This window comes from Acinonyx jubatus, chromosome B2 (assembly GCF_027475565.1).
Source record: "Acinonyx jubatus isolate Ajub_Pintada_27869175 chromosome B2, VMU_Ajub_asm_v1.0, whole genome shotgun sequence".
In the NCBI taxonomy this organism is placed as follows: Eukaryota; Metazoa; Chordata; class Mammalia; order Carnivora; family Felidae; genus Acinonyx; species Acinonyx jubatus.
The window spans coordinates 115,044,283-115,064,326 of record NC_069385.1 but is presented as its reverse complement, the minus strand read 5'-3'; the positions used below and the strand labels follow the sequence as shown (position 1 = coordinate 115,064,326).

Below are 20,044 nucleotides of genomic sequence, written 5' to 3'. Positions count from 1 at the left end.
GATGTATCATATCTATAGATTTGATAAATGTCTCAGCTTGAGTTGCTCTAACAAAGTACGGTAGACTGCGTGGCTTATAAGCAACATAAATTTGGCGTGCCTGGGTGGCTCAGTCGGTTAAGCATCCGACTTTGGCTCAGTTCATGGTCTTGTGGTCAGTGAGTTCGAGCTCCACATCGGGCTCTGTGCTGACAGCTCAGAGCCTAGAGCCTGCTTTGGATACTGTCTCCCTCTCTCTGCCCCTCCCCAGCTCACTCTGTCTCTCAAAAATGAATAAACGTTAAAAAAAATTTAAAAGGAAAAACAAACAACATAAACTTATATCTTACATTTCTGGAGGCTGGAAGTCTAAGATCAGGGTGCCAGCACGGTCAGGTTCTGGTGAAGGCCCTCTATTGGGTTGCAACCAGCCTGCTTCTCCAAGTGTCTTCACGTGGTTAAAAGAGGGCTAGATAGTCCTCTGGCCTCTTCTTACAAGGTCACTGATCCCATTCATGAGGACTCCACCCTCATGAGCTATTTACTTCTTGGAGGCCCACCTCTACATGTAACCACACTGGGACCACCTCTAAATGCAATCATGTTGGGATTAGTGTTTTAATATGTGAATTTTGGGGGGACACAAATATTTAGTCTGTTATATTGGATTTATAAGATTTGCTTAGAGGCTTAGGATACTTTTGCTTGTTACAATTTTCTTTCTTCTTTTCCCTTAAAAAAATTTTTTTAAAGATTTAATTATTTGAGAGAGGGAGAGTGAGTAGGGAAGGGGGAGAGAGAGAGAGAGAGAGAGACAGAGGATCTGAAGCAGGCTCTGTGCTGACGGTAGAGAGCCCGACGCAGGTTCCGAACTCATGAACCGCAAAATCATGAGGTGAAATTCACATAATGCAAAATTAACCATGTTAAGGTAAACAATTCAGTTGCACAATATAGTACCACCACCATCTCTACCTAGTTCCAAAATACTTTGTCATCCCAAAAGAAACCTCAGCATCCACTATGAATCTGCTCACCACTCATCCCTGACAACGCCAACCTGCATTCTATCTCTGAATTTACTCCTTCTGAATATTTCCTATCAATGGGATCATACAATACGTAACCTTTTGTGACGGCTTCTTTCACTCAGCGGCATGTCTTCAAAGTTTATCATTTTGTAGCATATATCAGTACTTTTTTTTGTAGCTGAATCATATTTCACTTTTATACCTACATATACGTAACGCTACAATTTGTTTATCCATTGATGGACACTTGGAACATTCCTACCTCTTGGCAATTGCGAATATCGGTGCTAATATGCATGTGCATGTTCTTGTTTGAGTACCAATTTTCAATTCTTTGGGGTATATACCTGAAAGTGGAATTATTAGGTCTTAAGGTAATTCTATGTTCAATTTTGTGAGGAATGGCAAAACTTTTCCGTAGTAGCTGTACTATTTTCCATTCCCACTGGCTCTATATGAGGGTTCTAATTTCCCCACATCCTCACCAATATTTATTTTCCTTTAAAAAAATTATTATTATAGGGTGCCTGGGTGGATCGGTCAGTTAAGCATCTGACTCTTGGTGCTGGCTTGGGTCATGATCTCAGTTTTGTGAGTTCCATCCTGGCCTCTGGTTCTGTGCTGATAGTGCAGAGCCTGCTTGGGATTCTCTCTCTCCCTCTCTCTCTGCCCCTCCCTCGCTCATGCTATCTCTGTCTCTCTCAACAATAAATAAATAAACTTAAAAAAGAAGAAATTTGTTTAAAAAAAATTATTATCATGGCCATCTGAATGGGTGTGAAGTTGTAACTCATTGTGGTTTTATTTTGCATTTTCCTAATGACTAATGATATTGAGCTTCTCTTCTTGTGCCATTTTTTATTTTTGTTTTTTCAATGTTTATTTCTGAGAGAGCGAAAACAGAGCATGAGCAGGGGAGGGGCCATTTTAAATCGAGTTGCTTCTTTTGTTGTTGTTGAGTTGTAAGAGTGCCCTATACTGGTTCTGGATATTAGACACTTAACAGATATATGATTTTTTTTAAATCAGATATATGATTTGCAAATAGTTTCTCCCACTCTGTAGGTTGTTATTCCATTTCAACCCCAACCTGTCGCACCACCAACTGGTGTACTACAGTTCAGTCTGATATTAGACACTCAAAGTCAGCATAGACTGGCACTCAGTCAACAAGACTGACTCCACTTCAGACACCAGCCTCAGTATCTGGATGTCTCCAGGCTACCTGCATCCTTGAACACGTGGCTACAAATGTAGGTGTTTCCACGACACCCTGGGTTTGGTAATTCACAAGACTGATCCACAGAACTCAAGAAACCACTATATTTGCTGTTCCGTTTTTATTATAAAGAATATAGGCCACGTGACTCTTGATCTTGAGGCCCTGAGTTTGAGCCCCATGTTGGGTGTAGAGATTATTTAAAATAAATAAGCAAATAAAACAACGGATATATATATGTATGTCAGGAGGAACAAACTAGGGAGATGCATAAGGGAAGGTCTGGGAGGGTCCGCAACACAGAGCTTCTGTATTCTCTTCTCATAGAATCAGAGTGCATCACTCTTCAAGCACATCAATGTATTTACCAATTAGGAAGCTCCACTGAGCTTGTGTAGAGTTTTTAATGAGAATTGGTTTACATAGATTTAATTGATTAAACCACTGGCTACAGGACTCAATCACCAGCTCCCACCCCCATCCTTCTCTTCCCAGCAGTGGGTGGGGCCTGGCTCAATGTCCCAACCTTCCAATCATGTGGTTGCTCAGGAAATTCCAAGGGTTTTAGAAGCTCAGTGTCAGGAACCTGGAACACTGACCAGACAAATTCTTCATTACACAGCAGCTGCCTTTTCACTTTTTAAATAATGCCCTTTAGTGAACAAGTATTGTTAATTTTGATGAAGTTCAATTCAACTATTTTTTCTTTTGTTGCTAGTACTTTTGGTGTCATATATAGGAATCCGTTGCCAAATCCAAGATCATGAAGATTTATCCCTATGCTTTCATAAGAGAGTTTTGTGGTTTTAGATCTAATACTTAGGTCATTGATACATTTACAGTTAATTTTTTTTATACAGTATAAGGTAGGATTTCAATGTCATTTTTCTTTTTCTTTTTCTTTTTTTTTTTGGCTTGCGGATATCCAGTTGTCACAACATCATTTGTAGAAAAGACTACTCTTTCCTCACTGAATAGTCTTGGCCCTTGACAAAAATCGATTGCCTATAAATGCATGGCTTTATTTCCAGACTTTTAATGCTATCCATTGGTCTATATGTCTATTCTTGTGCTAATACTACAATCAGTTGAGTACCAAAGCTTTGTAGTAAGTTTTGGAATTAGTGTGAGTCCTCCAACTTTGTTCTTATTTTTTAATACTATTTTTGTTTACTTGGGGCCTCTTGCAAATTCATATGAATTTGAGGATTGGCTTTTCCATTTCTGCAAAAAAGGCCTTTGGAATTTTGATAGGGATTACATTGAATCCATAGATTGCTTTAGGTAGTATTGCCATCTTAGCAATAGTAAAGCCTTTCAATCCATGAACACTGGAGATCTTGCTTGTTAGAATTTTCAGTCTGCTGTAATAGACTTTTGCAATGTTTCAGAAAATTAAATGTATTGGGGCTCCTCGGTGGCTCAGTTGGTTGAGCGTCCAACTTCAGCTTGGGTCGTGATCTCATGGTTCATGGGTTCAAGCCCCACACCTGGCTCTCTGCTGTCAGCTCAGAACGTGGGGCTCGAACTCACAACCCCAAGCTCAGAAGTTGCTCTACTGTCTGAGCCAGGCAGGCACCCCAGATTTCTGATTCTAGTTAAGACTTATCTAAGGACAGTGAGAATTATTGATCTTACTAAGAAACAGTAGATTCTTAGAAAATAAAATAACAATGGTTAGAAGTTTAGCTTAAACATACCAAAAAACTGGATTCAAGAATTTGAAACTGATTAATTTAACATAAATCAAAACACCAGAGTTAATCAATTATTCCTTTTCAGGCACAAGAGCCCCCCCCCCCCCCTTGAAAATAAAAAGTCCGGTTGCCACATATAATCTTCTATGTGGAGGAGGGGAAAGTCTCCACGGTATTCATACTTCTAACATAGCACTGTAGCAGGTATCTGAGCCTGCTACAGAGAAACATAGTAAGCACTCATGTTTTTTAAGTTTATTTTTTTGAGAGAGAGAGAGAGAGGGAGAGAGAAAGGGAGAGAGAGAGAAAGAGCAAAGGAGGGGCAGAGAGAGGGAGGGAGAGAGAGAATCCAAAGCCAAAAAAATCTTTGAGTATAGTTGACCCACGAGGTCACATTAGTTTCAGGAATACAACATAGTGATTCCAAAAGCTAATCTAGTAAGCTATGCTCACCCCAAGTGTAACTACCTTCTGTCACCATACACAATCACAGTATCTTTGACTATATTCCTTATACCGTACCCTTTATTCCCGGGACTTATTCATTCCATAACTGGAAGTCTGTATCTCCCACTCCCCTCACCCAGTTTACACTTCCCTCACCCCTTCTCTTCTGGCAACCACTGGTTCATTCTCTGTATTTACAGCTTTGATTTTGCTTTTTATTCACTTTTTTTTTTTTTAAGATCCACCTGAGTGAAATCATATGCTATTTGTCTCTTTTAGTTTGATTTATTTCACTTAGCATAATACCCTGGAGGTCCATCCATGTTGTCACAAATGGTGCAAACTCATCCTTTTTAATGGCTGTGTAATATTTGTGACTGATTCACCTTGCTTCTTGGAAAGCACTTAGTAGGCACTCGGTAAGTACTTGTTGATATATGAATAAATACATATATAAAATGAACATCCTACACATTAATAAAATCTCCAATCTATTCCTCACTTTTTTTTTAATTCCTCTAAATTACTGCAGGAACTTTACACATTCGTCTTCCAGGAACATTCTCTCATGCCTCTCACAAATTTTGCCCTGCTGCTTTTGCTCAATTGTATCTTCTTTGGGAAGCCTTCTTTGGTTTACTTAATCAGGCCACTCTCTCCTATAATATACTCTTTTTTTAAAGTTTTTTTTTACGTTTATTTATTTTTGATAGACAGAGCACAAGTGGGGGAGGGGCAGAGAAAGAAGGAGACACAGAGTCGGAAGCAGGCTCCAGGCTCCGAGCTGTCGGCACAGAACCGGACGCGGGGCTCGAGCTCACAAACTGCGAGATTGTGACCTGAGCCGAAGTCGGACTCTTAACCGACTGAGCCATCCAGGCGCCCCTCCTATAATATATTCTTAGGGCAACATTTTCTTCTCCAGATAATTTTCCACATAAATAATTTCACGACTGCTTGTGTGATTCTTTCTCTAACTCCCCCCTATATTAGAACTTAGCTCCATGGTGGCAGCAGCCTAAGGCTCTGTTTGGGCTATTTTGTCCTCTAAATCCATCTCAGTGTTTGGAAAATAGAAGGTACCTAATAAATGCTTTCTGAATGAATAAATGACTGTTAAGTATGTAATACGATCCAAAAAACTGTTTCAGGGAATTATATTTAAAAAAGCATAGAAAAGCTATTGAGCTATCAAAGCAATTAGGTTTAAAAAAAGAAGCTGAAATAATATAAGTACCAGAAACACTATTTTCAAATACTTGTCAAGGATATGGAAATAAAATGAGTTTTTATTTTTTTATTTAAAAAAATGTCTATTTATTTTTGGGAGAAAGAGACAGAGAAAGAGAGTAAGTGTGAATGTGAATAGGGGACAGGCAGAAAGAGAAGGATACAGGGAATTCCAAGCAGGCTCCAGCTGTCAGTGCAGAGCCTGACGTGGGGCTTAAACCCTCCAACCGTGAGATCATGACCTGAGTGGAAATCAAGAGTTGGATGCTTAACTGACTGAGCCACCCAGATGCCCCACTAAAATGAGTTCTTAAATGTTTATCATAATCATGTGTGGTTATTTTTCATTTGTCCCTGTAAATCAACACTGCCTAATAGAAATATAATGTGAACCATATTATTTTAAAAGTACTTGTAGGCACAGTTAAAAAGTATAAAGAAAGAGATGAAGTTAATTTTACTTATTTATTTGTATTTATTTCAAAGTTTATTTATTTATTTCGAGAGAGAGAGAGAATAAGCAGGAGAGGGGCAGAGAGAGAAGGAGAGAGAGAGAGAATCCCAAGCAGACTACACTGTCAGTGCAAAGCCAGACACAGGGCTTGAACTCAAAAACCGCGAGATCATGACGTGGAAGAGCTGAAATCCAGAGTCAGATGCTTAACTGACTGAGCCACCCAGGCACCCCCATTTATTTATTTATTTTTATTTATTTATTATTATTTTTTTAAGTAATCTGTACACCCAGCATGAGCTTGAACTCACAATCCCAAGGTCACGAGTCACATACTCTACCAACTGAGCCAGTCAGGCATCCAAAATGGAAGGCCTTTTATAATTATTCCCCCTTTTTTTTTTAAAGTAATCTCTGCACCTAATGTGGGGTTTGAACTCATGATCAGAGATCAAGAGCTAGATGCTCTGTGGACTGAGCCAGCCAGGCACCCCTAAGTTAATTTTAATAATATATTTAACTTAATACATCACAAAAGTATCATTTCAACATATAATCAATATAAAAATGAGATTTTTACATTTTCTAATATACTAAGCGTTGGCACGCACCCCAATGTTTACATCAGTACTATCAACAATAGCCAAAGTATGGAAAGAGCCCAAATGTCCATCAATGGATGAATGGATAAAGAAGATGTGGTATGTACATACAATGGAGTATTACTCGGCAATCAAAAAGAATGAAATCTTGGGGTGCCTGGGTGGCTCAGTCGGTTGGGTGTCCGACTTCAGCTTGGGTCATGATCTCGCGGTTCATGAGTTCGAGCCCTGTGTCAGGCTCTGTGCTGACAGCTCAGAACCTGGAGCCTGCTTCAAATTCTGTGTCTCTCTCTCTGTGTTCCTCTCCAGCTTGCACTCTGTCTCTCTCTCTCAAAAATAAATAAAGATTAAAAGAAAGAAAGAAAAAGAATGAAATCTTGCCATTTGCAACTACACGAATGGAACTAGAGGGTATTATGTTACGTGAAATTAGTCAGAGAAATACAAATACCATATGACTTCACTCATATGAGGACTTTAAGACACAGAACAGATGAACATAGGGGAAGGGAAGCAAAAATAATATAAAAACAAGGAAGGGGACAAAACATAAGAAACTCTTATAGATGGAGAACAAACAGAGTTACTGGAGGGCTTGTGGGAGGGGGGATGGGCTAAATGGGTAAGGGGCATCAAGGAATATACTCCTGAAATCATTGTTGCACCATATGTTAATTTAGATGTAAATTAACATATAGTAAAATAAATTTAAATTTAATTTAAAATAAATATAAAAATATATACAAAAAAATAAAATTAAAAAAATATATATACTAAGTGTTGGGAATCCAGCATGTATTTCACATTTACAACACATGCTAATTTGGACTCAAATGGGGCGCCTGGGTAGCTCAGTCAGTTAAGCATCGGGCTTCGGCTCAGGTCATGAGCTCATGGCTCATGAGTTGGAGCCCTACGTGGGGCTCTGTGCTGACAGTTCAGAGCCTGGAGCCTGTTTTGGATTCTGTGTCTCTCTCCCTCTCTCTCTCTCTCTCTCTCAAAAATAAATAAACATTAAAAAAACAACAACAACATAGACTTCCTGCTTAAAAAATTTTTTTTTGGACTCAAATAGTTGTGTTTGTCCAGTGGCTGCTTTATTGGATAACACAGCCCTGAATCAGTTTTCTGGTCTTCTCTGCCCTGTTCTGTTGCTGTGAGGCTGATTCTAAGCTTGCATCACTCAGCTCTCTTGTCCTCAGGTTTCCCAGGGGCTTTGGGCAACGGAAGGCACCACTGTAAGATGGGACTGTGGGAAGAGAGATTAGTCCAGTTAGTTATTCCACCTCTAACCATCCCCTTCCCACTCCTTAGCCCTGCCCGAGGCTCTGTAAATAATTACGTCTTCAGTTAACTCTTTGTTGAATGTGCCATCTGCTTGCTGCCAACACAGTCACTGAGCCAAGTAGTTAATGGACTATTGCTATAGCCCAGGCTCTTATTAGATTTTCCTTTGGATACTTGAAGTCAATCACAATATTTAAAGTGTCAATTCTTTTTTTTTTTAAAGTTTATTTATTTTGATAGACTCAAGTGGGGAAGCACAAGTGGGGAAGGGACAGAGAGAGAGAGGGAAAGGGGGCGGGGGGGGGAATCCCAAGCAGGCTGTGCACCACCGGTGCAGAACCCAATGTGGGGCTCAAACTCACAAGCCACGAGATCATGACCTGAGCTGAAGCTGGTCACTTAACCAACTGAGGCACCCAGGCGCCCCTAAAGTTTAATTCTTATACATATATATTCATGCCTGGCCATAAGTAATATTTTTTCCTTAAAAAACAAGTACTTAGTGAATAGTTAATGGGTGCATTTGAGAATCAGAAGAAAACTCAGGGCCATGGTTCTCAATTTGAGGTACTGAGAAAGTCGGTGTTATTTTTGTGTTTGGAGTTTTTCTTTTTTTAAAAAATTTTTTTAACATTTATTTTTGAGAGACAGAGCAAGACAGAGCATGAGTGGGGGAAAGGGGGGACATAGAATCTGAAGCAGGCTCCAGGCTCTGAACTGTCAGACAGAGCCTGATGTGGGGCTCGAACTCATGGACCGCGAGATCATGACCTGAGCTGAAGTCGGCTGGGAATTTTTCTTTTTTCTTTTTTTTTTTTTTTTTGAGAGAGAGAGACAGACAGATACTTGCTTTGTCTCTCAAAAATAAATGGTAAAAAAAAATTAAAAAAAAAAGAAAAACTCCAAACACAAAAATTACTCTAACACCGACTTTCTCAGTACCTCAAATTGAGAACCATGGCCCTGAGTTTTCTTCTGATACTCAAATGCACCCATTAACTATTCACTAAGTACTTTTTTTTTTTAAGGAAAAAATATTACTTATGGCCAGGCACGAATATATATGTATAAGAATTAATACTTTAGGGGCGCCTGGGTGCCTCAGTCTGTTAAGTGACCAGCTTCAGCTCAGGTCATGATCTCGTGGCTTATGAATTTGAGCCCCACAGAGCACACAAGCTGGGGAGGGGCAGAGAGAGAGGACAGAATCTGAAGCAGGCTCCAGGGCCTGAGCCGTCAGCACAGAGCCGGATGATGGGCTGGAACTCATAAACTGTGAGATCATGACCTGAGCTGAAGTCGGATGCTTAACCAACTGAGCCACCCAGTCCCCCTTGAGTATTTCTGTTTGCAAATGTCAGGAAAAAAACAAAAAACAAAAAACAAAAAACCTAACTCAAGTGGCTTAGGCAAACTGGGTGAAGTGTTAGGAATGTATGCTACTAGGGAATTCCAAAAATAGAACTGGGTTCAGGGCTTCTTTAACTAGAGTTCCAGGGCTCTTTATTTCCCATCTCTCAGCTCTCTCCCTCCCTGTAGGTTGGATCCTCTAAGGGCTGCCTCTTCCCTCTAGAAAGAGGATGGCTTCCCTGGCTCAGGTAAGCCACTAGTCGGAGGAAATGAGCACCTCTCTGGTTGGCCTAACAGCAGGACTAGAATTAGCAGTTGACTGGTCTGATTGTATTACTCATCCATTCCTGAACTAATTGGTGTAGGGAGGGGGTGCTAAGAACTAGAATGCTTTCATGAACCCAACCACACCTGAATCAATGCCATGGTCTACTACGAGGAAGGTAGTTCTCCAAATGAAATCAAGGGATGTTTACCACAACGTATGATCTCCATTCCTTGTCCCTACCAAGAAATATTGACATGTCCCTCTGACAGCTTCATGTGGTTCTAGAATCTGGACAAGAGTGGTTGATGATTGAATATATTTAAAGCAACATTAAAAATAATCCATAATTTATTTTTTTAAAAATTTTTTTCTTAATGTTTTTATTTATTTTTGAGACAGAGAGAGACAGAGCATGAGCAGGGAAGGGGCAGAGAGAGAGGGAGACACAGAATCGGAAGCAGGCTCCAGGCTCTGAGCCATCAGCACAGAGCCCGATGTGGGGCTTGAACTCACAGACTGTGAGATCATGACCTGAGCCAAAGTCGGACGCTCAACCGACTGAGCCACCCAGGCACCCCAAAAATAATCCATAATTTAAATGGATAATTCACTTGGCTGCAGTTACCAGAAGGTGGAAAGCGTGTGTGGATGGCCAAAGGAGGTTCAAAATGTATTCTGGAATACAGCTGGAGGGATTAAGAGTGCTCCATTGAAAGATGCATGCTAGACTAGCATTACACTCACAAACCCAAAGACAGGAAAAATGGTGGGAATGGATAGGATATTCTTTGAAGAGTCAGCATTTTTTTGAATAGAGATTGTCAGGTGATTTTCGTACTTTCTTCTAAGTAATTAAACAATTAAATATGTTTATGTGCTGTGTGCCAGATTTGTTCCTAGGCCCTAGGAATGCAGGAGTGACCACCACAGACAAAAGCTGAAGTTCCTGTGAGAGGAGACAGCACATAACAACCCTGAAAGGCTGGTATTATTATCCCATTTTACAGAAGGAAATAATCCTGAGACAGGGTAAGAGATTCTTTGTTGGTTTGTTGTGGTTTTCTTTTTGTTTTTTTTTTACATTTATTTATTTTTGAGAGACAGAGCACGAGGAGAGGGGCAGAGAGAGGAGACACAGAATCTGAAACAGGCTCCAGGCTCTGAGCTGTCAGCACAGAGCCAGACATAGGGCTCAAACCCACGGAATTATGAGATCATGACCCGAGTGAAAGTCAGACGCTCAATCAACTGAGCCACCCAGGCGCCCTGGGGATTCTTTTCAAGACACTTTAGCAGTATGTAGTAGTGGGACTTTGATAGTCCAGATCCAGGACTGTCTCACTTCAAAGCCTTTGCTTTGGCAGAAGAAAATAAAATTCAAACCAGGAGAAAAGCTTACCCAGAGGAGGGGATCAAATCGAGACAACAGAAGTGAGCCAGAGGAGAGAAATATTTAGAGAAGGGAAGAAAAGCAAGAAGAGAAAGAGAAAGGGTATGCTAGAATCCCCCTTCACCTAGGAAACACCCCAGGTAAGGCCAGCACAGGTCCTGGCTCTTCGACTGTAGTTCCTGTCCCTCCTCTTTCCCTGCAGTATGAAATTCCTATTCTACCATGAGAAAACTAAGGCTCAGAGCGATTAAATCTTTGCATTCCACCCCCCCACCCCCCAACCTTTTAGAGCCACGAGATAAGGATTCAAAAGAAAATATCCGGGAGTGATAAGTAAATACTGGCTTATCTTTTTCATTTTTGTGACTGAAAATATTATTAGTTTTCTTTTTCTTGAAAGCAAATTTAAATTTTAACAATAAGTCAGACAAAACTGAAGGGGGGGGGGTAGGGGCGTAGGTTTCACGACACCAGACGAACTTCGTAGCCTGACTCACTGTTCCAGAGAGGGAGGGGTTTTTCGAGCACGATTGAGGTATTTCTCTCCCAGTAGTGAATTATTCTTGAGGCTCTGTTTTCCTAGGGGGAAGTGGAAAACAGAGGAAGGTGTGAGTGGTCCAAGAACCCCAGCCCCACCCCGAAGTCGTCAATACGCAGGCAGGCTTTTCCTGGAGAGAGGCCAGACATACCCTTCCTGGCATTTGTTTGGGGGCCCAGAATTTAAACTAATTCTTTTCAGAAATTTCTTTTTACTGTTATTTGGTAAAGGTCAGCGTCCAGATGGCCTGGCCGGTCTCATTTGCGTTTGAGTTTCTAATAAACCTTTCAAGGGTCCGGGATGATGACGCCACCCTTCTCTGCCAAATCCTGCAGTTTGGGTGAGAGGCGGGAAACCAGCCAGAGTTGGGCCGACTTTCCAGGATCGGGCTTTTCCGTAGTGTGAGACGTGGGCGGGTACAATCTGGTGGCAGTTTGGTCACCCACAGCTCAGTGACCTTGGGAGCAACTCTGAAGCTCGTCTGTAAACACGATGCTTTAGTTCCAGTCTAACCGTTCTCGAGGATTAAGTAATGAGTTTACGATCTAAATCTTATTTGGGGCAAACGGCTCTATCAGCGTTTGGGAGTAACAGCAGTGGTGTTATGAAACCCTAGTGTATCTGGAGATGAGGGAGAGGGGATCGAGGGTAACTTGGAGGTCGGCCACCCGGAAACACCCGAGGAAGCCCCAGGCCTAAGGCGACTGGAGCGCGGCAGCGTACGTCTTCACGGACCAAGCGGCACCGCCAGAGCGCGCTCCCAGCAACCGCGATTCTCGTTGATTTGATGGCCGCTACGTCACAGCCTCCTCCGCCTCTCATTGGGCGAGCCCGTCCAATCATGTGACTTCAGCATGGCATATAAATAAGGGCGAGGAGAAGGCGGTGGTCCGCCATTTCGTGGACGCCAGGTCAGCGAGAGCATCTGCGGGAGCCGGGCCGGAGGGGAGCGGGAAGCGGGAAGACCCATCCGAGGGTGTGTGGTTTTGAGCGTCTGCTTTGTAACCCAAGATTTCGGTAAGAGACCAGCGACTAAAGGAGTGCAGTGGGAAATGGCACTTAACAGGACCGCGGTGGGGCCAGGCCCAATGGCGCCAGGTTGAGACAAAGAGACGCCGCCGCCATTTTGTGACGTTCAGCATGGGGCGGTGGCGGGGGCTCCTGGCCCATCAGAGAACGTACCTCGGTCTCGAAGTGGAGGTGTTTTTAATCTTCCCCTATCCGGGGGGGTGGGGGAGAGGTGGTGGTGGTGAACTGAGAAGTGGGATAACCCGAAAGTTGAGGCGGGAAAGAGGGCCGCTAACCGAATTGTACCTCGGGCCGCGGCCTTTCAATTTATGGCGCCTTTTTTCCACCACCCCCACGTTTTCTTCGGAAGCTCAGGATTTTTTTCCACAGTCACTAATCAAGGCTGGGCCTTTCAATCCATGTTACGTGGTTTGTGTAGTCGCCTGTATTTTCATCTTAATTTGACTTTTTACAGTCTTAATCACTTTTTTTTTTTTAAACTGATCGGTCTTCCTTGAGCCACACTGTACTTGTAGCAGCTTATCTTTGATACTTAACTCCTAAAAGTGCTCACAGCGAAGTTAAAAAAAAAATCTCCAGCAATGGTTTGGTCTCAAGACTCCTGGGTACAGGGTGGGGTCATGCAAATAGGATGTGTCTGGACTAGTTTTTTTAATTGGATAAGTCCAGAGTGAGCAGAATGTGGTGTTTATGAGAAGCCCTTAAGCTGAGTTATTGGGTTCGTTACTCTTTGCAATTGAATCTGTCCTACAAGTTGATTAGATTCGTTTTGGAAGTGACTTGTAGTGAAGTTCTAGCAAATATAAACCCCCAAAGTGCAGTAAATTTTTGCACTAACAAATCCCCACCTGAAATTAACATAAGCTTCTTTTTAAAGTGTGCGGTTAAGTAGTATTTAGTACATTCTCAGTGCTGTGCAACTGTCATATCTGTCTAGTTCCAAAACATTTTTGTTACCCCCTAAGGAGACCTATTCCCATTAAGCAGCTGGTCTCATTCCCTCTGCCCTCTCACCCAGCCTCTGGTAACCATGAATCTGTCTCTGCATTTACCTGTTGGATATTTTATATACATAGAATTGGAATATGTGCGCTTGTGTCTGGATTCCTAACACTTTAGGAATGAAGCTGGTTAAGGTTTTAATTACACGAAGACACATTAGTATCCCTTCGGTTATTAGGTTTGGTTATTACGTCTCTAGGATTTGGTTCTGCACAAGTTACTCTACCTTAAGTGCTTTATCTTTGATATTAGTTATAATAATTGGTAAAGTTACTAACTGCCCAGATTGTAAATGCTTCTTCAGTGCTTTCCACTCCCCCACCAATTTTTCCAGGAGGCATTTTTCTTCTTAATGCATTTTGTGCTGGCTTCCTGGTAGTTAGAAGTACAGATTAGAGAGAAATGGGTGTTTCAAGGGTAGTAATTGTTTGGTTTTTAGTGTTTCAGCATTCTTTTCTAAGGATCTTTTTTCACTGTGTAGGTTTATTGGATAAATGATTAACATTTCGGGTAATTTTTTTTAATTACAGAAATGCATCGTGATTCCTGTCCACTGGACTGTAAAGTTTATGTAGGTAATCTTGGAAACAATGGTAACAAGACTGAATTGGAACGAGCTTTTGGCTATTATGGACCACTCCGAAGTGTGTGGGTTGCTAGAAACCCTCCCGGCTTCGCTTTTGTTGAATTTGAAGATCCCCGAGATGCAGCTGATGCTGTTCGAGAGCTAGATGGGAGGTAATTTAATGACTAATGTTGATGACAAATACGTTGCTTGTGTTTTTTAATGTTTAAAATTCCTAGGTTATGTGACTTTTAGATAGCTTCTTGGCTATCTGAAGTTAATGTTACTGGAGACTTAACATATGCCTTTTCTGCAAAGAAAAAGTGTTTTACTGAAGATCAATAGGAAGTAACTTTTTACTCAAGTGGCCATTGAAGAAAATGTTTAATGGTCGATTCTTGGTGGGTGGATGTTTGCATCCAAAATGTGGTTGAAGCATTTTAATCGAAACCTTCCACAAAGTTGTCACTTGTGGTGTCACCTTTGAATTGTTTCTGAAACAATTGTGAAATCAGATCTTTTCAAGTAAGAATGGCCACAAACTGGTAATTCTCGTAGTTGGATAATGGTTGCATGGGCTTTATTGTACCATTATCTTTTATGTGTTTGAAATACTTAGGAAGTGTGGAATATGTAGCTGTGTTGTGTGTGTGTTTAGTGTCCCATTAATGGCTGGTAAGTAACACCTGAGTTTTAAGAATGACCAGGTGCTGCCCTTCTCTCCTTCCTGCTTGTTGGAAAACCATTGGATTTCAGGAAACCAGGGGAAATGGTTAATCTTTAAGATCCAAAAGTTAAGGGATCTGAGGGTTGGCTGTAAAGCTGTAGAGAAGGTCATTTATCCAAGCAGATGGTAGAAACACATTTTTCCAGGTTCCCACCTCTTAATCGCTGGCCCAATAAAGGTGGTGGTTCATCTGAATGGATGTGAAACAAGAGGTGGAGGATAACTTTTTTCCGACTTTCCTCAGCTTCAGTTTCCTAACGGGTCAGCTATTGTGTGATGATTGAGGGGAGATGGTGACGGAAAATGGCCAAAATGCTTTTGTTCACTGCTGTTGGCATGGAGAATTGGGGTTATCTGGGGAAGAGAAAGACCAACAGTCTAGTAACATCAAGATCAGTAAACAAGTTCTGGGATCTTGAAGTCCCAGCAGGATGTACAGATGAACTGGTTCTTTGAGGAAGAATCCAAGGTTTTTTCACACTTGTAACTTAACAAATTAACATTGAGCCCAATGATTTAGACTGGCTCTAACAAGGCATTAAAGCATAAGGAAGTTGGTTTTCTTTATTAGAAAAACTTGTTTTGCTATTAAGGATTCTACAGATGTTTCAGGTGTGTAGTTTACAGAAAAGGCTAAGTGGGAGTGCTTTCTTTTTGCTTTAGTATACACGTGTTTGCTCTTTTAAATTTAGTAATGTTTCTTTCCTTAGAACACTGTGTGGCTGCCGAGTAAGAGTGGAACTCTCGAATGGTGAAAAGAGAAGTAGAAATCGTGGCCCACCTCCTTCTTGGGGTCGTCGCCCTCGAGATGATTATCGGAGAAGGAGTCCTCCACCTCGTCGCAGGTACTTGAGAGCGTGTTTAGAGGTATTGGTGTAACGGAGTAGCTAATAGGAGCAGGTATTTCTCTCAAAGTTTGTTGGTGGGTTTTAAACTTTGAAGAATCGGAGGTTTTTATGAAACATTTGCTGGGTGTAGTTTGGGGTATGTGAGTTGTGCTGAGTGTTGGCTTTTGTCTTTAGGTCACTGTTCATGTTGGTAGTCAGTAACTTCTATCTTGGATCTATCTTCTAGTTCATCTTCTAGTTGCATCTTTCCAAGTCTTCCCTTATACTTCAATTTAGGCCTTTTTCCATTTCTTGACTCCATAATGACAAACATTACATTCAACTCTAGCTCTTCACAAAAATGTGTTTTCTACTATTAGCACGATTGTAGTATTTATCAAACAGGCAGCTGTTGTAATGTTAAAACTGGTAAAGTAGAAATCATTCTGAAACTAACTTAAGTCACTGACCGATAAAGGGGGCTAAAAAAGTAATCCCAGTCATCTGTTCTTCAAAACCAAATAGGAGAGATTTCAGTTTTTTTATAATTGAAAATGGCATCATTCTTGGACCAGGCAGTATTGTCTGGATGCTAACTCCACATCTCCTCCAAAATAGTTTCTATAGGACTTAATTTACCTCTTACAGGTGAGTGAAGTCCTTCTAGGAGATAGGAGTTCAAAATCTTGCCCCTTTTGCTATTTTGAAAAACAAAACAACACACTGTTGCCCATCATAATAAAGAGTATTTGTTAGCTAAATAGATGGTTGTACTGATGGCTTGTTTTTCATTTTTTTTTTGTGCTTTTTGGTCCATCTATTAATAAAAATGAACCCCGTTACAGAGTCACCATCATGTCTCTTCTCACCACCCTCTGAGTCTGCATTAGCCAGTCAACTAGCCCTTTCAGCGTCATGTGACCAGCGCGCCCCATTCAGCTTGGCTGGTGTCGTTTCACATGACCCAGGCATGGCCAGTCGTCAGGTTGCACCGCCCTTTGGTTCCCGAGCATGCTGTTTTCTCTCAGCCTTCTCTCCAACCTTAACCAAATCGGCAGCAGCCACCTCGACCGCCCACACATTCCTGGCCAATCAGCTCAGCTGTTTATTTACCAAATGTCTTCACAACAACTACAGCAGCAGCCTTCGGCTAACAAAAAAGCAGGAAAAATCCACAACACCCCCTTCGCCAACCAACTAAATCCAACGCAACATCTGGCAAAACCTTTTCAGCAAATTCTTCCTGGCCGTCAGTCCGGCAGCCTCACCTCACCATTTCTAGCTTGTTGAAACCCAAAACTAGTAAGTTTTTCCTGCTTATACAGTTTACTGCTGGTTAAAATAAGGAGTAAGCGGCTTAAAGTAATTCTTTTTTCTGGATCAAAGGCTGGCTGTGCATAATTGAATGGTAACGTACATATATATTGCTTGAATAAAACTTTTAAGGGTGATAGGGAACTCATAATGTAACTAGACCTTCAGGTGAAACTTATTTGCATGTGTGAGATGCCAAACTAAAAATTTTAATAACTCCTAACAGATTTAGCTTTCTTTTCTAGCAAAAATTTGTTGAATCCTATCACCTTTAAATGGTTTTACTAACAGTTTTCAAGTTTTAAATTTTGGGGGTAAAATGGGCCAAGCTAAGGTAATTTTTATAAGCCTAAACACACTCTTTAATGTGACGATCACAAATGCAGTTCTAATGTAGCACTTAATGGCATCAGTATTTACACCTAGCGCGTTTTCACAAAATTACACTATCCACCTGGTACCTAAGTCTTGTCATGGACTTATAGGTTTGCATGGGTTCCAAATACTGGTTTATGGTACTGTTTTTGGAACTACTTGTGGGACTATATTTTGGTGTGGTGTTTGGGTAGTGAAGTTAGTTTGACATGAAGTTTTGCATTGGACAGATCTGCTGTGAAGCATTCTTTGTTAAAGTGAATCCATGGTTGGAATACCTGCTTTTCACTTGAGCTTTTGGTTCCTTAATCCTTCTGTGCCTTTTTTTCTTTTCTGTTTTTTTTCTGTTTTGGTTTTTTTTGTTTTTTGTTTTGTTTTGTTTTTGGTTTTGTTTTTTTGGTTTTGTTTTGTTTTTGGACGATGGGTGCCAGTTCTTCGGCACATTCACTGGGCCCAACAGTGAAATTGAAAAGTTGGGAAATGCCTCACGCCATAAATACTAATTGACAATTAGCCTAATTTTCCTGTTTCTGCTTTTAGATCTCCAAGACGGAGAAGCTTCTCCCGCAGCCGGAGCAGGTAAATAACTACCTTTTTTGGCCACCTTCAGAAAGTCATGTTTCTTCTGTTCCTGAGCTGTGTTCCAAATGATGTGGTTAATGGTAAAAGACTGGCTTTGGTAATGAAAAAGTAGCATAGAGAGCCAGGGTTAATAAGTTGCACCAGTGAACCAGCTTTTAGTTTTTGAAGACTCCTTAGGATATTTGTTGTGTATAATTCTGAATGGCCCTATTTTTCTTTTTCCTCTGGTTTTAGGTCCCTTTCTAGAGATAGGAGGAGAGAGAGATCACTGTCTCGTGAGAGAAATCACAAGCCGTCCCGATCCTTTTCTAGGTCTCGTAGGTAAGATTTTTGATGACTTAATCATTTATAAATAACTTGTTAAAAAGAGAAGGTGATCTTCTTAGGCTGTTTTGATTTTTATTTTTCCCATAAAAACTTTCTTCCCTGGTTATGTCACTGAGTTATGTATGTAACTTTTTTTTGGTTTTCTGTCTTTTAGCCGATCTAGGTCAAATGAAAGGAAATAGAAGGCCAGTTTGCAAGAGGAGTGGTGTACAGGAAATAACTTCATTTGACAGGAGTATGTACAGAAAATTCAAGTTTTGTTTGAGACTTCATAAGCTTGGTGCATTTTTAAGATGTTTTAGCTGTTCACATTTGTTTGTCTCTTGGAACAGTGACACATAAAGATGTAATTCTCTATGATTTGAATGGATCATATGAGGCATGTAATATTAAGAGTTGTTACTTTACAATGTTCCCTTAAGCAAAATTGAATTTGCTTTGAAGTTTAGTCTTACATAGACTGATAATAAACCTATTAACTCCTGCCCACTTAAAGCTTGACATTTCACATTATGAAGACAAAACTGGCAAAAATTGAACAGAGTTTTTCCATAGCTGAGATAGTGTGCATGCAGCTGTAATTGAACAGTCTTTAAAAGCTGCTGTGAACCCAAGTCAGCAGCTAAAAATTAAGCTGCACTGTTAAACTAGGTTAGAGGTTTAAAATAAAATGAATCCTAGTTGTCTTCGTACTGGGCAGAGGTGGTCCAGTTGGTGTAGAATTGGAAGTTTCAAGAAAGTTTACTTTTGCTTTAGGTCATAAGTTCATTTTAACAGGATTGCTGTATATGAACACACAGCTCTATGTAACATTCTCTCTTTGGAAATTTGAAACTATTCAAGATACCAATGTCCTGCCAGTTTAAGGGTACATTGTAGAGCTGAACTTTGAGTTACTGTGCAAGATTTTTTTTCATGCTGTCATTTGTAATATGTTTGTGAGAATCCTTGGGATTAAAGTTTTGGTTACAAATTGTTGTTTAACCTGAAAGCCTGTTTTTCCTTGCAAAACTAAAATCTGTGAGCTTGGTATCAAGTCCAGGTATAACATTCCTATTGGAAGCCATACTTATATTTTCTTGTAAAGTGCTTTTGAATTAATAAAATATTAGCATAATTGTGTAATAGTCGAACCCACTATTACCATAGTTCTTCTTGTCCCATGGAAATCCGTTGGTTACACAAATCTTAAACACAATTGAGGCTGAAGGGAATTCTTGGTGTCACCTAAGTGATCGTACTTAACCATTTTTTAGGAGTAGGAGCCAGTTCAAAGACCGTGATACTCCGTGACCAACATCTTAAAGTATAGCAACCTGGTACATTATAACCCAAAGTGGCCCATAGAAAAGGCTTTATCATTAGCATGAGACCTTCCACAAAGCTTTAAAAATTGCTTCCATTTTATATAATCAGAGGTGTTGCATGGAAATTCTAAATTGATCCATTATGATGTAAATTTCACTATATGGTTCAAATGTAACGGTGCAGAATTGAATATGGAGGCATGCATAACCTTCCTCTTAGAAACCCAGAGGAGTTGTAATTTCAAATTTTTGTGCGATTAGATTAAATCATAATGCAACTACCTTGTGGCTTAGTTTCCTTAAATGTGCTACTTAAAGATAGTTTTGGAATATGCTATACTGACTTTCTTTAATTTGAAAGAAGTCACTGCATTGAGTTTAGTCTGTAAAGATACTTTATAAGGTGTAGGGAGGGCCTAAATAAATTTCCAGTGGTCCTTACTAACCTTTCATGCAGATACCAACAAAGGAAGATTGGTGTCACAAGGTAGAATTCA

General features: G+C 40.6%; 1 protein-coding gene and 1 long non-coding RNA gene across 2 annotated transcripts; one reads left to right on the top strand and one right to left on the bottom strand.

The window, feature by feature from the left end:
- Nucleotides 1-7,476: 7,476 nt before the first annotated feature.
- LOC113598888 (uncharacterized) lies at nt 7,477-12,226 on the bottom strand. The gene is made up of 4 exons (XR_003419645.2): nt 11,644-12,226; nt 11,452-11,533; nt 9,773-9,852; nt 7,477-7,908 (listed from the first exon to the last, which is right to left on the bottom strand). It is a non-coding gene; the product is annotated as an uncharacterized LOC113598888 (long non-coding RNA).
- A 131-nt stretch (nt 12,227-12,357) lies between these two features.
- Nucleotides 12,358-19,365, top strand: SRSF3 (serine and arginine rich splicing factor 3). Its single transcript, XM_015069807.3, has 6 exons — nt 12,358-12,509; nt 14,054-14,261; nt 15,526-15,660; nt 17,872-17,910; nt 18,148-18,234; nt 18,395-19,365. The coding sequence occupies exons 2-6, from the start codon at nt 14,056-14,058 to the stop codon at nt 18,420-18,422; spliced, it is 495 nt and encodes a 164-aa protein (XP_014925293.1). The 5' UTR covers nt 12,358-12,509; nt 14,054-14,055; the 3' UTR covers nt 18,423-19,365.
- The last annotated feature ends 679 nt before the right edge of the window (nt 19,366-20,044 follow it).